Source organism: Tachysurus vachellii, chromosome 5 (genome assembly GCF_030014155.1).
Source record: "Tachysurus vachellii isolate PV-2020 chromosome 5, HZAU_Pvac_v1, whole genome shotgun sequence".
Lineage (NCBI taxonomy): Eukaryota > Metazoa > Chordata > Actinopteri > Siluriformes > Bagridae > Tachysurus > Tachysurus vachellii.
The window spans coordinates 23,059,600-23,077,712 of record NC_083464.1 but is presented as its reverse complement, the minus strand read 5'-3'; the positions used below and the strand labels follow the sequence as shown (position 1 = coordinate 23,077,712).

Sequence of the window (18,113 nt, the reverse complement as noted above, 5' to 3'; positions counted from 1 at the left end):
CGATGGATAAACAGTAGCAGTGAATGTAGCCCCTGGACTTGTGCAGCCCTGCCTGGTTCTTACCTACCAAAGACAGTGAGAAACAGATACTGTAGAATGAGAGACAAATGAAATAAAGGTGACAAATGGGTTAACGAGGAGATCATATTCTGACTGCGACGGTGGAGAAGTGGCAGGTCTGAAAAGAAAAAATGCCACATCCAGCCATTATCCACTTTTGAGGTTTTTTAACTTGCCCCTGCAGGAACGCTTGCTGGTCTTATGCTGTATCAATGGATGAAACTCATATTTGTATAATTTCTCTGATCGGCTTTTCATTAAAATGAAGAGATTGCGGAAATCAGTTTGATCGTGAACGAATAAAGCAAAAACGAATGTTTCTGGTATTTCCTAATTATTTTTACCAGGGATTTTTTTACATTTTTTTTTTTTTTTGCGCATGAATGGCCAGCCAATTTCTATTTACACCCATTCACTTACTGTATATCTGAAGCAAATTACAAATAAAGAAGAATGTATTGCAGGAATCTAGCATTCACGGCTCAGCGGTAGTGACAGGATTTGAATCATCCGGTTCTCAGCACACGAACTTAACCACTCTGCTACCATTCTCAGCTATTTTCTTTTAGCTGTTATTGAAGATTGATCTGACGTATTCCTGTAGCAATCATGACACATAAAATTCTCATGAAAATCCTGTCTGGTTTTACCTTCAAATGTATTTACAAACCCATAAGCCTATTCAGAATACTGTCATAAAAGACGTACAACCCCACTCAATTATTTTAAAGCACAGGCCCAATGTTCCTTTGCCTTTGCTCATGTTTTGTCCATGGCTAAAACCTACAGTACCTAATCTCCAGCTACACGATGAGTTTCTGATGGATAGGAATAGAGAATAATAATGTGGATGCATTCAGGAGCTCACAAGCCCATTAAGAAGCCTTTAAAGCACCGCTTAGAGGGAGCTGAGATACTCAGGGCTCTTAGTGAGGCAGATATTTACAGTACAGGTACAAGGAATACAGAAAAACAGCTTTTTTTCCTACAACCATTATTATTTACTGAAAACACTCGTGTAATAAATAGTGGCAGAGTATTAATAGTATTAATATTAGGAGTTGCAAGAACACTGTGTTTTAGCTGCAGACATTTACAGATTTTTGCTGCATAATTTGCAGAATTTTGGCTGCATAAGAACACGATCGATAAGATCACATGATAGATGTATAGTCGATTTTTTTTTTACTACATTTCGCACAGATTCATGCTATTCAATTCACGAATGGCTTTTTTTCACTGCGTCTGTATCAGACAACTGTGAACCAGTTTGCTAAACTTCTGTTTTTTTAGATTTAGCCAACATTATTAGCTATCACTGTATCAAAAGGAAATACATCAGCATTATAAATCAAATCTCCATTTCATTACTATTCAGCAATATTCACAGTATTCATTAATATGGCTATTGTTTTCAGTTACTGTTTTTGACTGGGTGAGCAGGAAAAAAACTGTTTTGCAATGGTTGTTCAGTTGCTGTGGTTGTTTACCTGTTAATATCTGCCTCACTAAGAGCCCTGACTCTAAGCAGTGCTTTAAAGGCTTCTTAATGGGCTTGTGGGCTCCTGAATGCATCCGCATTATTATTCACTATTCCTATCCATTAGAAACTCATCCTGTACTCATCTTACTTCATTTCTACTGTAATAATATTTCACCTGTAAACTGACACTAGCAGAATATTAATAGAATTTATTTAAAGTACACCAAACATCTCCATCTAACCACAAACCAAAAACAAGAAGACTCAGAATAAAGGAAGGTCGAGAAGGTTTTTGGCTATGAATGATCAGACTGGTCATTTTCAATAGCAGGACATACAAGTGGGCCAGGAACATCTTCAGTGTCCCCATCCATCCCATTCACAATTTCTTTATCCTCATGAAGTCTGGCAAGCGGTACCAGAGCACTACAGTCAGAACATCCAGACTTCAGAACAGTCTATATCCTCCAACAGACTGCCTTACCCAACTTCATATTAACTGGACTAAGAAACTCTGACAATCTTACCCATTAAATTACACTAAATTCTCACTTTTCACTTTAAAATTGTTGTCACTTTAATTGTATACTCATCACTTTAATTGCATACTTGCACTACAGCGTACTATGGAACCGGTTGTTAAAAATCGTTTATACTGAATACGGGTTCTCTTACATTGTAAACTGTTTTTGTATTATTTGTATTTTACTTTTTATTGTACTTCTTACTTTTTTGTTTTGCAAAACTTACTTCATTCTTACTTACTTTTTATTGCAATTTCTTTACTTTTTCTGATGTTTTTCATTTTTATCATATCAGGTTTGTTGCCCTAACCCTAACCCTAACCCTACCCTTTGTTCTTGTGAGGTAAAAACAAAATAGGCATGTGATGCATTTAACAATAAAAATATAGAATTTGGAATCTTGGTTGATGCCGACTTTCCCATCAGGGAATAATAAAATAAATAAATAAATAAAATTTTATATATATATATATATACAAACTTATGCTATGTGATGCAGAAATCAGCAAATAAACAGAGCAGTTTCTGCAAATAAATGACAGGCAGGCATGTTTGTACAATACAAATTACTGAACCATTTTTATATGGGAAACCTAAAAATATTTTTCCATCTTATTTTATTAATTGAATGAATCTGAGTTTATTTTTTGTGGACGTTAACATGTTAACTGTTTGCTAATTATACAACAAAAATATCTTACTATTATAAAAATGTATGCTGGAATGAACTGGATAATATTACACATTTCAGCAAGGCAAGGATTTGTAATTTGTGTAATTTGAAATCTAAATTGATCACTGTTGAAATGATGAAGCAGTTCTTGGTGGAACTAATACTCCTAAAACTTGCTTTTTAGGGAAAGAGTAATGGTGTAATGGTGTGTTAGACTGAGTATCATACTGACGTGGCATTGAGAGGTCGTCGGCAGGGCACAGAATCCCTGATGCAGGTTCCTGAGGAGGGGTCAGCCAGCTCCACAATGACGAATGGCCTCTCCTCCAGGGTCACCACCCTCAGGTGCTGTGCATCATCAGGAGGCTGCAGGAAGGGACCGTATCGAGACCAGGCTGGGTATCGCAAACGCAGCACACCGTTTTCCCACCATCCTACCTGAGACCACACACAGAGAACACAAGGTAAGGTCAAGGACCAGGTGATAATGAGTAAAAAAGAAGGTCTTTGGTTAGTGCCTTGACTCATGGTTCATCTGCTGACAGAAAGCAAAACTCTAGATTTTTCATTGTCTGGGAACAAAGTGGCATTTTTTTTTTCAAAAACGTCAAAAATGCCTGCTCTAGACTTGAACACTCTTTTTATTCACTTTTCCTTCATATGAACATCAGAGGTCATCCCACCCCATTACACCTTACTATAAACTGCCTCATTTTGGTGTGTCATTGAGGCAGGTTGATTGAGGAGAATGACTTCACTCTATGTTGGGAAGCCTGCCGAGCGTGTTGAGGCAGTGAAAAATGACTCCCTGCCTCCTCCATACTTCTCTCACTGAGAGGCTTGGACCTTTAGTGCAGAAGCAGCATGGGGCTTTTCACTGAGAAGCAAGATGGAGCCTTTAGCTAAGAGCTGGCCAACAGAGGAAAAGGTCAGGGAGACACTTGAGGGCTTTATTTACTAAGTGTGCCATTAAGGCCATTTCATTTGCTTGCAGAGACAAAATAAAGTAGTGTAGCACTTTCAATTTGTCTTCCATGTGATTGTGATCTGGTAACAATTACTAAAGACAACAGTGTTGTTAAGAGTATTCTCATTTCTACAGTCTAATGAACCTCTCTATATTAAGTTTGCTTTATTAATTCCCATTATGATCATCTTAATGGTCAATGCAAACAACACACACGCACACACACACATTGTTAAAAGCACTATACAAATAAACTATATACACACAGGAATAAAAAAACAGACACACAAGCCAACTAAGAGTCTGTATTGATTGGTCTGCCTGTCCTATGGGACATCTATTTAGGCTCAGATATATTATAACCATTCGGCGCAGTTGGATTTTAATTAGATAATAATTAGCCTTTTGTATTCGCACAGCAAACAAATGTCACATCTCTATACAGACTGATTGGCCTACAGATCTCCATGCAGAACTATTAGCTTTATAAAAGCCTTTGAATGGTTGCCCCAGAAAGCCAGACATCTTATTAAAAATCCAATCTAAAAGCAAATTTGCATAAAACCAAACTTAAATTATTTTAAAACATATAATGCATTCATTATATGTATATGCATATGTATTTGAGACAGTAAAAAGCCTTAGCCAAACAATTTTCTGTAAACACTGTCCAAATCAAATGAATGCAGGAAATGTGTAATACTGAAACATCATTAGGCAGTGAAATAAACATTTTATGAAATAAAAATCTCACAAGAAGGTTGCCGTAAAATGTCAACTCGGCCAATTACACACAAAAAAACATTACAATGGTAATGAGTGGGCTAGCACAATGCTATAGCGCCAGAAGGAACTGTGTGGGCATGCAGGCTCTTCAAACTGTCAGGCTGTGAATGCTGCACGCTCCACGCTTTCCTCATTACTTCAGGCCTCACGCTCCAGCCTCTGCACCTCCACCAGCGCAGCCGTCATATTGCTCAGATCTGCCAATGACACCACACTGCTGGGTCTTATCAGTGACAGTGATGTGCAGAAGGGGCACATCACCTTGCATCAGTGAGTGCAATCCTTCAGTAAATCACACTCGCAGAAAAAGATGGGTCAAATATGCTGTCGACTGCAAGTCAGACTGAACAGTAAAGACTTCTAACAACTCTGCTTTGGTTCCGTTTAGTCTGAACGAGATCGCAGATGTCTCATTACATTCGCCTTGTTGTGCACTTGCAGCATCTTGTAATTAGCATATTTTGTGCAGTTTTGTTCGTAAATGCAACATACGCAGCCCGGAAGACTGACTCTGGCCTCTGGGTTTATCCTTGACACTTACACACACAGTGACAGCTATCAGTAATTCTGCAGCTCCCCACTTAATCCCCATAGAGCTATTCACCTGCCCCTGACACTGAAATTGCACTTCTGCTCTATTATATATCTATCACAGCTAAGACGGTGTGCACACAACACTGTTGGTTGTGTGTAATTTGTAGACGAGATCCTGGCGGCCAGTTGCTGCTTGGGATTCAGTACAAGACGGCGTGGGCTTAGAGCCGAGACAGTTAATTGAAAGGGAAACGGTAGCAACCCAGCATGTAGGCGTGGGCATTACTGTCCTGCTTACTTACAGCCATTCTGTAGCCTTAGCGCTGACATGTGACCGCTTATTTAAAAATGCCTCAGACATAAACCTGGTACAGTACAGAAAGACCATATTTCCCAGCAACAGCTTTTTCTGACAGCCTGCTTGTCACCTTCACGCCTCCATTGCTTACTTCTGTCATCAACCTTTCTCTGCAGGTCAGTCTGATCATACATTCCAGCTTGTCTTCTCCGATTCAATTGTCTTACTCGAACTCTGTTTACCCTGCAAAAAAAGCAGAACACTGTAGGACTCTGACTTCGTCTGCAAATGTGACAAGGAGAGACGTCTTAAAAATCTTGTGTAGGAAGAGTTCAAGACTCACGTCCATTCAGTTAACACTCAGCTGAGTGTTCCACTGAGTAAGAAAAGGCAGAGGTGTATGTATAAGGCATTTTATATTTAAGAAACTGCTGCAAGAGGTGGATATGTCTGATGAGAAGTGTCATGTCTTGGTGGACCTCTTCAATAATTTCTACCGGTACAGCTTCTTCCTCTTTCTTTCGTTCTTTCTATCGTTCAGTTCTAATATCTGGAAGAGAAAAAATTAGATGTTGTAACTTTTCTGTCACATTTCAGCAAAGTGGTGGCTCTGCAGAAATCTCACTCTATGCCTAGGTGGAGGGAGAGTTGTAAAAGACAGGCTATGATCAAACACTCTCTCCCTGGGGAATAGCTAATGCTTTCACAGAGTGAAGCGCACACACACACACACACACACACACACACACACACATACACACATTCTGCCGTACACACCCATCCCTCTGAGCGACACCTTTTAGAGCCAGGAATGGTGGGGATAAAACAGGGCATGCTTAAGACACAACAGTCCTTACAAATCAAACTGACAGCATTTAAACAAACTAAATACAACCACAGCAGATTTGATCTACCATAATGAGCTTTGGAGCTAGAGAAGGACAAATCCATTTATAGCTACACATTTTATCCTTTAATTTGATGAACAGTTTTGTTTTAAGAATACACTCTATGTGACAGAATAATTGCCTAAGTAGGCTGAACACTACTTTAGTGAATAGATCTAACAAGAAGAGAATTAATGCTCTATGTTAAGAGCATACAAATGTCCTATTTGTGTCAGGGCTACCACTGGCTATGCTAAGGATCAACAATACATTTTACGGAAATCATTTAGGAACGTTTGCAGGCCTTTTGACTTTTACCAGAGCACTGAAAACAATTGGAAAGGGAAAAACATCTATACTCAGCACACCCTCGTAAACCGACATTACAGCACTTTCCTAAATATTTGATGAGAATTAGAAATAGAAAGACTGATCGTTGGAGATAGAAAACCTCAGAGCCAGAGTTCCCACTAAGGTGTCTAATCTGAAGCTCTTGAGCTCTGCAGATCTTATCTTAAAATAAATCTCAAGCATAAAACACAACTCTCTGTAGAGACATAGCATGTAACCCTCGCCCAACTGTTGCATCAGTTTGTTAACGTCTTGATATATTCAGTTTGTCTTTGGCAATCTCAAGACTCCAAAACCCTAGAATCTGAAGGGCCAGTCTGCTCTTTTGTCCAGCTTTTTGGAACAAAGTACTCAAATCAGTGCAGGGCATGATTTTGGATGCTGGAAGAGAAAAGGAGCAGGGAGGAGAGATTTTCCGGGTGGATTGTAATAGGCCAAAGGCTAATGGCTGATATCAATGCTGAGTTCACCAGCTGGAGACATGGGAATCTAAACTAAGCTGACAAGAAGTACATGAGCAACAGTGAGAGATCAATATGTGACCTCTTGGCATGCCTGGGGCCAGTAGGAGCCACCACGTTCCTTCATTCTTTAGCTTTGGGGCTTGCCACTGAAGCCAACCCAGTGCTTATAACCGTTCTCCAGTCACCCAGTGTTCCGCCTTATTCAAGGACTAGACTGGCATTTCTTAGGGAGCTCTCTCACTGGCAGTTTAACCAAAACAGAGCACAGTTTGCATTAAAAATTGGTAATGTTAAACCTGACATGAGGATCGGTAAGTTCAGCTCAGTCCCGGACCGGAAACTACCTTTAGGAGATGGTGTGAGTTTCGGTTCCACAAAAACTATTCTACAATTGCTATGAACGTGAGCGCAACTCATACTTGGGTCTCATACATGTGTTCAGGAAGTAAAGTAACTTCCATGTGTTTTAGCCAATGATGTGCACACGTGTAGTAGGAGTGACATTGGAATGCTGTGGAACATAGAGAAGATAAGGAGCAATATTGTGCATTATAGCACCAAATAATAATAAAAAAAATACAGTGAGTCCTATAAGATAAGTCTGAAACCAGTCTAACGCTGTTGGGACAGCAGGAGCAATCGCACTCGGATTCAGACCTCAGCAAACACGCCAAGTGTGAAAAACGCCTTGAACTAATGGGGGTCTCATTCACACTGGTTCCATCTATATAAACCCAGACTCTGTAACAGAAATCCACACATAAGGTAAAATGAAGTGACCAAGGTTCATCCAAGCACACAAAAAGATATGTGTTTTAACTATTATTCACTAGGATTCACTTTCACTTTAGGATGTACTCATCGAATGCTACTGTATATTGGAAACTGTACAACTCTCTCATTGATGCAATTTGCCAGTCATTTGGCAGCAGAACAACAGTGGTGTTAACTTGAAACTTCAGAATTTGAAATTTGTGATCTCAGTGACTGGTAGTGACATGGTTGTTACAAACAGATGGACTCGGGAATATTCCAGAAACTCTAGATCACATGGGATTTTAGAGTCTAGAGTTTACACAGAATGTCAAAACAAATAGAATCCAGTAATTGACAGTTCTGCAAAAAAGAAATTGCTGTTGTTCAGAATAGAGAGATCTAATAAAATTTCTACCAACATGTCAATACAGATAAGATATACAGTACACGGATCAAATTTTGTGGACAGTTATTGTGAATTATTATACCTCCCTCCCAGCAATAACTGCCTTCACTCTCCTTAAAAGCCTTTCCACTACACTTTGGAATGTGGCTGTAGGAATTTCTGTCCTGTAAGATACAAGAGCATTACAGTAGTTCAGTGCTAGTGGTGGCTCAGACTGTTCAGACTCTGGGTTGTTGCTTGGAAGGTCAGGGGTACAAGCCCCAGCACAGCCAAGCTGCCCCTGCTGGACCCTTGAGAAAGAACCTTAACCCTCTCTATTATAGCTTTGGTGTTCAATGGGGTTGAGGTCAGGGCTACGTGCAAGCCAACTGAGTTCATCCACTCCAAAGTCTACAAACTATATCCTTAATGACCTTGCTTTGTGCAGAGAGGCATTGTCATGCTGGAACAGGTTTGTTCTATTGAACGAAGGTTAATATTAAAGTTACAAAAGCAAAGCTTATACTTGGAAGCCTTGCTTTTCTTGAGGTTTGTGCCTGTTTGTCACTTAGCGCTCATCTTTACTTGAGATTAAGAACTGCACCACCTACTGTATGACCTGCGTCATTTGTACAACTGCTCTTGTGTTTACATTTGCTCTTTCCACTGTGCAATTATACAATTTCATGTCTGTAAACATGGACTCAGTGCAAATTAGCATAGCTTTTCTATCAACAAGAGACAAACTTCTGTGTCTGATCTTATAAAAAGATCTAAATGAATTTATGTCTCATAATCAAATGTAAATTTCTGTTGCCACCAGGAGATATTCAATATGCATGCATAAATAATTATTTTTTTTTTCTTGTTTTCTGCATTTTTTTCTATATTACTTCTAGTTGTGTTTTGGGGTGTGGAAACCAGCTGCAGTATTGTTTACCACATTACTGAACGGTAAAGATGTTGCCAGAATTTCATGCACATTTTTTTGTCTTTGTTTGTCTGTATGGCAGCCGCTCTATAACTTTATCATTCTGTTTTATCTTGTACTGAGTGACATTGCAATGTTTGTGACAATTTCCTAGCTATATTTGTTATTACTGCCTTTGCCTCCCATGAGATGTGCTCTGCAGGTAGCACCTGACATATTACACATGACTGCTATATTCAGCTCACTGAGGCTTAAGGCCAAAATGCCAAAAGTTTTCATCAAGCATTAAATAATTGAACCACATTTAGTCATTGTGAGTGTAGGTTTTTCCTTCACCTTTTATTCATCATTTCATTCGTCTCTCAAACCTGAAGGATTTTTTTGAATGACTTTTAAGTGAGTTGTGTACTTTTCTGCACTTTCTCTATTTTACCTGTTTTTGTTAAACACTTCAGCATACTTGCATTTCAGAAGACCATAAACCCTGGCTATTCACAGTCTGATGTTTCATGCTGTACAATCCTAAATGCTGGGTTAATGGTCTAATTTGCATATTTGAGGTGTCAACAACCATGATTGAATAAATGCAGTGTACGACCACTTTAAATAAAGGCCTGTCTCGTGCTTTTGGATGTGAGGAAAAAAAGACAGATCTGCCTTTCTGTGCCCGAGCAGGTATTGTTACCTTTCACAGCTTTCTAATCTGTTTTTGCCTTTTTTTATTTTGTTGTGTAGTTGAACAAGCATTCTCTGAAAACTTCCGCTAATTTTTCAGAACAAGATATTTCCCCTACGGTGCGGTGCACAATTCTGTGATGTTCACCGTCCACGTCCTGGTTTTCCCATTATATGTGCCAAAACTGTTCAATTTCTGTTTGGGTGTTTATTGCTGAGCATCTAGTTGTAGCACTCTACTACTGTGTTGTTTCACACTGTACATGTTTGACACATGTTAGCCATGCTAACCCTGCTTCTAAATTACAAGCATGGAATGTTCCTTGATCAGGGGTTAAAAGCGAGGTTTAGAGCGATGATAACCCGGTTTTAACATAGTGCCAAAAACCCCACTATAAGCCAGGATTCGATTTGCACGATGTTTAAAATGGCCAAGGGTCAACAATTTCAAATGAGGACGTGGTAGCTCAGTGCTAAGGACGTTAGCTACAAATACTAAGATCTAACCCTCAACTGCTCAGCTGTATAAATAAAATGTATGTAAGTTGCTCTGGATTAGGCCTTCTGCCAAATGATGTAAACATTTTATTCTTTTCAAAAACAATAATGACGTAGTGTAAGCTGTCATGACAATGAATATGTCACCTATCAACATAATGATAGCATGACACAGCTCGACAGCTGGACATAAAGTGCCATTACACATCCTGACAGAGTGTGACATCTGCTATGATACATTTATGACATGATCATGACGAATTTAACGACGATTCTTTCAACCAACAGTAAGAATCAACAGTGACAATCTCTCTAAGTAATTCTGCAGAATATATACATATAGTGTATAACCCACATACAACAGGGTCCGAAACGTCTGAGACCACTAATTTTACATTATTCTACAAATTTACGAATTCTATTATTGACAACTTGAGAGAAATGTAGAATCTTTGAAATATTTACATGAATCTCAGAGTTTCTTAGTATTCGGGTCGTCCCCTTTTTAATTAGACACGGCCTAATGGTTAGAGAGTTTGACTCCTAACCCTAAGGTCAGGAGTCTCGGGCTTGCCATGACTGAGGTGCCCTTGAGCAAGGCACCGAACCTCCCCAACTGCTCCCCGGGCGGCGCAGCATAAATGGCTGTCCACTGCTCCGGGTGTGTGTTCATGGTGTGTGTGTGTTCACTGCTGAGTGTGTGCACTTTGGATGGGTTAAATGCAGTGAACGAATTCTGAGTATGGGTCACCATACTTAGTCGTATGTCACGTCACTAAATCCTAACCAGAAATTTAAATGGGGACTTAAAAATAGTGCAGAATCTTGAATATAAAATATCGAATGTTTACTTTCACTCTTTTAAATATATAAAAATTCAAAAATCTTCGTTTTATTTTTCCAGTATTATTTTTTTTAAAAATGTGCTCTAAGACTTTTGGATCCCGCTGTACAAGGTGTACGTGATGGGTGTAAGTTTTGTTTTCCTTTCGTTCTGGATGGTATTTACAGTTCCTCTGTAATAACAAAATGTCATCATTCAGGCACTCAAGACCAGTCAAGACCAGGGCTTCGGATTTGCTAACATTGCATGTTTTCTCTTAAAGATCTTCTTGTTTCTTTTTAGTTATTTAAAGTGACTGCAGTAATACCATATATTGATACACACTAATGGAGAACGCACTGATACGGATCAATATATCGGTACGCCTCCATTACAACTGTACACAGTCAGCACTTGTGCTCAAAGCATACATGATGCATTGCTCTCAGTTAATTGTAATGGGTTTCTCTTTTGATGAGTGCCTCAGAGCCCTGGGAAACAGTGTTTTGTTTTTTTTTCTCTCTCTCTCTTTTTAATGAGTGTATTGTCTAAAACATCACTGCACAATGGTTTCACTTTCTGTGCAATAATGCTTTTACTTCACAACCAGGACAGAGTAAATCATATACACTATTTCAATATAAACTACTCTCTTGGTGTTTCTATTTAGTCCCTTATGAACCTATAAAAATGATACGGCCAGTTCATTTGCTTGTGCTATAAATTAAATGACACTTACAGCAACACAATATTTGGTTGCATGTCCCTTGCTTACGATAACTGCACAAGTCATTAACATCGCCGAATTGTCGTTTTTTTTTTTTTTTTTGTGGTGGTTTTCCAGGCTTTTACAGCACCCTCTTTTATTTGTTGTTTGTTTCAGGATGTTTCTCCCTTCATTCTTCTCTTCAGGAGGTGAAATGTCCTGGTGCTTGACTCGGCCAGTCTAAAGCCTTTCACTTTTCCCACCTGATGAACTTCTTTGTTGAGTTAAGAGTGTGTTTTGAATCACTGTCTTGCTACATGATAAAGTTTCTCCCAATACATTTGGTTGCAGTTCTCTTTAAATTGGCAGAATGTAGCTCTTCAGAGCTTTTAATTGTTTAAACGATCAATCTAACAGGCCACACGTGTTAGTAAATAACACTCAGTCAGTCACATGTTCCAATAATATTACTTGCTTAAAAAGTACTTTTTACTTTAGTGGTCTGATACATACAGTAATGCTATTTAACAAATGAACATATAAATACTCGGAAATAAAAGCTGATATTTCATTTGTGATTTGATCTCAGCATAAACAAACAAATTGGTCTTGATGCTCCACTTGTGGATGAGACCTGATGTCTAGACATGTGAAGTCAACCTTGCCATCTTTTTGGATCCTGCTAATTGTGCAGGATCACATGATAGGAGGAAAGCACTATCTTCCCTATTCTCTATGCATTAGCTCACAAATGCTTGGGATTGATTAGTATTGTGAGTGACAGGCGAGAGACAAAGCGAGAATTCCATGGCCAGTATCGGTCTCTTGATTTCTGGGCGCAGATGGCTGGCTCATCATCAGGATTCAAACCTGATGTTGTTTTATAAAACAGATCAATATATATCCAAGAGGATTTTATCAGTTATTTGGTGGAAAAAAATTCACAGCAGTCCCCATTGGTGACAGTTGCTTTCAAATCATCAGGACCTTTTTTACCTTGACAGCACAGAATCACTAGCAAAACCCACTTATCCAACAACAGCACAACACTTCGGCTTGAGAACAAAGAAGGAATCTAATGATACACTGTTGGCAGGTATTATAGTTAAAGAACATCTCTTTATACCATCATACTGTATGCAGAATTCTTTTAACATTCAAAAAAAAACCTTCATTGAATACTGCATCACAAGACAAATTAGCCACAGAATAAAACACCCCAAAACCACAGTGTACTATGACAGATCTGAGCTGATTATATAAAAACAAAACCCTTGTTATTTCTTACGTCTTCCCAGCCACTGCCAGGTGTGTAGGAGATGACGTCCAGAAAGGGGTTGGCCAGATAGCCCTCGTTATTAAAAGAGTAATCCTTCCCACTCATGGTGATGTTACTGAAATACCTGCAAATGAGAAATGATAGGGAATAAGAGAAGGAAATGAGAAACAGAGAGGTAGTGGAGATCTGCATTCACACTGTCCTCAGCACTAAAATGGGATTCACGGAGGCTGAAATATAAAAGGTGATATTTTCTATAATTGCCTCAAATTAATCTTTTTCATACCAATCCAACATTTTTCAGAGTATATCTTTAAGCATGAATCTTTTCCTGAAATGCTATTGTACGTTACAGTGCTTTATGTATTTGTATTATGTGCAGAAGCAAGTCCAATTCTATCTTGGAGTCATGAGTCATTGCATTGCACTGTGAAAAGAAATTGCTGCAAATTTACAGCATTTATGCTGTTTTATTATTTTACAGAATAGTACTGCAAATTGGACATTTAGAGAAGTGCATTGCTGTACAATAAAATAAAATAAAATAAAATAATGGAATATTTAAAAAACATTAAATACAATGCATAGTGGAATTGCTAATATTTTAAGCAAGAGTGAGAATGGAAAAAACATATTAAAATTATATTATAATTAATAATAATATTATCATTAAATATATATTTTCCCCTTAAACACAAGTCTTTCTAGGGGTGATTTAAAACATATGTCCTTTTTATCTTTTACAGTAAATGACAATAAATTTACTGGCCAAATTTCAAATTTCAAGTTATAACATATGGCCATCTGTATGTGGATACCTGTCCATCAAAGTCGCATATCGTCGCTGTCGGGCGGAAACCTCGTATGCCCAAATTTTGTCAATTTCATATTTTTTCACATATCGATGCTATTGGTCAGTCCCCACGTGGGTCTGTTATTTTTACAAGTTATTAACCAATCTAAAGTCTTGAAAATAGCTTGAGCGCAAATCTCATTGGACTCCACTCAACTCCATTGGACACTTCAACTGTCCACCTCTTCCTCACTCCGCGGGAGAGCTTCGCGGCATATTTCTCCTCAAGAAGAGTCGCAACGAATCAACACGTCTTCTGAGGTAAATGTCTTCAAAACACTGGGCTCAAAGATAAAAAAATCTTGACCCCCGCTAGTTCTGGTGCTCGTCTGAGGACAGGAATTTAGCACAAGACAATCCACTGCAATGCGGACTAAACCCTGTGCACTGCAGATAAGGTACAGTGTTTTTTTCATTTCCTGAAAAATAACGGTTTTGGAGATACGAGGATTCCGAACGACAGCGACGATATGCTTATTGTGGACATCGTGTGTCCCATCTTTGTAATGTGATAATAAACTTCACTATTCCTCGAAGGTTTGCCAATAGATTTTGGAGTGTGTCTGTAGGGATTTGTGCTCATTCCACAAGAGCACGAGTGAGGTGATGTTAGGTGAGGAGGCCTGGTGTGCAGGCAGTGATCTAGTTTATTTCAAAGGTGTTCCACTCTGGCAAAGCATGTCTTCATGGAGCTTGCTTTGTGCACTGGGGAACCGTCATGCTGGAACATTAGCAGTACCAGTGACAGGAATCTGTAATGCTACAGCATACAAAGGCATTCTGTAGAAGTGTGTGCAACAAACTTTGCAGCAATAGTTTGGAGAAGGTTCACGTATCAAGTTAAGTAAAGTCAAGTAGATCTTTATTGTAATCACAGCCATATGCAAAATATTCATGAGTTTTATGAGCTATACTTATACTTTAACACCTGTCCCGTGTTGTTTTCACTTCTATGAGCAAGTTTCTTGTCTTCCGTTTCTGTGACCTGGTTGAAAGTCAGAACAGACTGTTTTCTTGCCCCTGGTCTCTCTTTCAAAGAAAGAAGAGAGGACGTAATGCAGCCCAGGGATATCCTATGTAGACTCTAATTACTAAATATGCCATACAAGCTCTTTTTATAACTGCAACAAAACATGCAAAACTGAATGCTAAACAGAACCTTGAGCTAAACAAGATGATATTTAAAAGATGTGCCCAGGGATATTATAGGCAAAGGAAGTAATTTGCCTACTCAAGGAAAGCTTTGATAATGTAAAATTTTACAGACAATCTGTAAAGAGAGAGAGAGAGAGAGAGAGAGAGAGAGAGAGAGAGAGAGAGAGAGAGAGAGAGAGAGAGAGAGAGAGAGAGAGAGAGAGAGAGAGATGAACAGATTGGTTTAGATTACATGGATAATTCAGTCAAAAAACAGCAACCAAGCCAGCAATGTATGGCACAAATTCCAGAAATCTGAGTAAATACCATGCACTGTTAGCCATATGAGCCTATTGGCTGAATGTTATTAATTACTGCTCATTCTTAAATTCAAATTATCAGTAATTTCCAGAACTATTCCTTACTTCATTCTTCCTCGAATCCTCTGAGTTCTGTTGCCATCTGTCTGGCAGTTTGTGACAAAGTGCGGCCCACTGGTAGCACCGTAGTCTTGGCGCAGGGCCATGGCTCCATGAATAAGGACAGAAACACCCCGGGCAATACGCTTGCGTGGTTCATCTCTCCAGCCCTGAGGCTTCACGGCAAAAAGGCGGCTGGGCAGGCCATTCACACCCAACTCAGACAGCGCCGGGCCGACAGCAAACCACATATGAGATGCACCAGCCTGCCCAGCAGCCCACGCTGCGTGAAACACCTGCTCAGCCTCCTCCTGGGAGCAGTACAGCAGTCGGACCTGGGGGAAGAGGAAAAGAGAAAGAGCGTAAGCGATTTAGAAATAGTTAGAGCATAGAGGTCAATACACCGAGACTCAGATTGAATACAGAGACAAAGCGAAGTGAGGAAGAGATCATTTGTGGTGGAAGGACAGAAGATCAGAAATAGGTCAGAGATTTCGGGAAATTAGAAAAGACTTAAAAAGCAGACAGAACATGAGAGAAGAAGAACAACGCTGGGTGAAGATATTTGCATACATGTGTCACAGCTCACGAATAATTATGCCCATAAAAGGGGGTGGCATGTGCCTGGGGAGAAAGATGGTGAGAATCAAAACAGACCCAGTGGGGAATAAGAGGAATATGTCATTACTTTACTGCCATATTTCCAAAGCATAACAGTTTCATCCAGATAATAGATTCTCTAGCATAGTTACCAGTTATCAACAGAGCTTTCATATAAAAAAATACAAGTGCTTTCGAACATATCCTGATCTCACACAAGAGTGCTTAGCCTCAACGCTAAATTTTATATGGATGTTCTCATGGGTTACGAGCTTCAGAAATGAAATAGTCATCACTCCTGGCATTCTGACTGGTTGACAAAATAAACCAGACAGAAGAGATGGGAATTCCAGCTGTTTTCAGTGAGTCACATCACTCAGCATAGCTCACCAATAACAGCCAACTCTTTTAGCTCCCTAATGCCTCATTGCCATTTTTAATCATGCTCTAAAAATGTTCTTCTTTGCTTAATTATGACTGAAATTGGTCCATGAAATCTTACTCTGCTGTCCAATGAATAAAATAACAATACTTTAAGAATTGATGTAAATAATTGCTAAATCAGAAAACAATTAATTCCGACTATAAACATGCCCTGAAAAATACAGTTTGCATCCCTGCATTAATGTTATCCTGCCTGTCAGTTTGTACTTCATTAAGCAGATTCATTTGCATTCATTCTGATAACTGAAATCAACCTGTAACACACGTTTCCCTATGAAGTACTGTACATCTTCCACAAACGGCAGTGCAGCGGCTCTTTCTCCTCCTGTCATGCTGCCCTTATACACACAATCGGATAGATGTTGAAAAGACGTTTCCATGGAAGCAGTTTGATTGAATTACATTGCAAGAGTAACGCCATCGCTGGCTCGTATATACGCAGCTGGCTCTTTATATAAAAGACGTTCATTAAAGAGCCGGCACGTTTACAAATGACACATAACTACCATATTGATTACACAAGGCCAAACCCATATCAGGTTGATTGGCATGTCAAGATAATTTGCATGTAGTTTTGATTTGCTGACACTACTGAGGTACCACATGTAAGTGTTAAATACTCGTTTCTTTCTTAGAATAGCAACTCTATAAGAGACCATGTCTAGACAGCATGGCAGCATCCAGGTGTTGATTAGGGCATTCCCAGCAGAGATCTGATTACAGCTGTAACTTTAACAATCTTACTAATGCTCAGTCTTATACAAACGTAAATAATGTATTCCACCAGTCAACACACTGAATAACTATTCTAACCTTTTTGCAAATGTACTATCAAGATAACTTGAGAGATTAACAGTAAGCTAATGTGTTGTCAAGGGTATGGGACGTATGGTAAGATTCCAGCTTGCACAAATAATCACCATTGCATTATACATATTTGAAAATAAAAAATAGGATAATGAAACAATAACTATGCTATTTTGCTATAATCTTTATTGTCCTACATACTATACTACTAGGTAATTATAGTATTTTGCTGCTCTCAGTAAACATGACTGGTTACACATTAATTATCCAATTACCATTCTCATTCACTCACTCATTTTCTACCGCTTATCCGAACTACCTCGGGTCACGGGGAGCCTGTGCCTATCTCAGGCGTCATCGGGCATCAAGGCAGGATACACCCTGGACGGAGTGCCAACCCATCGCAGGGCACACACACACACACACTCTCATTCACTCACGCAATCACACACTACGGACAATTTTCCAGAGATGCCAATCAATGCATATCTTTGGACCGGGGGAGGAAACCGGAGTACCCGGAGGAAACCCCTGAGGCACGGGGAGAACATGCAAACTCCACACACACAAGGCGGAGGTGGGAATCGAACCCCCAACCCTGGAGGTGTGAGACGAACGTGCTAACCACTAAGCCACCATGCCCCCCAATTACCATTCTGATGAGTTTAAAAATACCAGAAAGTGTTTGAGTTTAAAAGTCGCCCAAGATGAAAAGTAATACTAGGTGTTATGAACTATGACGGATTTAAAAAAACAAAAATACAAATCAAAGTTTT

At 39.2% G+C, this 18,113-nt stretch overlaps 1 protein-coding gene across 1 annotated transcript in view; it reads right to left on the bottom strand.

Moving 5' to 3' along the window:
• LOC132846037 (glutamate receptor ionotropic, NMDA 2D) overlaps positions 1-18,113 on the bottom strand; it is a 71,000-nt gene that overhangs the window by 30,938 nt on the left and 21,949 nt on the right. The window contains exons 5-7 of the mRNA XM_060870549.1: positions 15,493-15,821; positions 13,090-13,204; positions 2,973-3,178 (exon numbers count right to left, since the gene is read on the bottom strand). Of these exons, the coding sequence (XP_060726532.1) occupies positions 2,973-3,178; positions 13,090-13,204; positions 15,493-15,821 (650 nt within the window). The remainder of the gene's footprint in view (positions 1-2,972; positions 3,179-13,089; positions 13,205-15,492; positions 15,822-18,113) is intronic.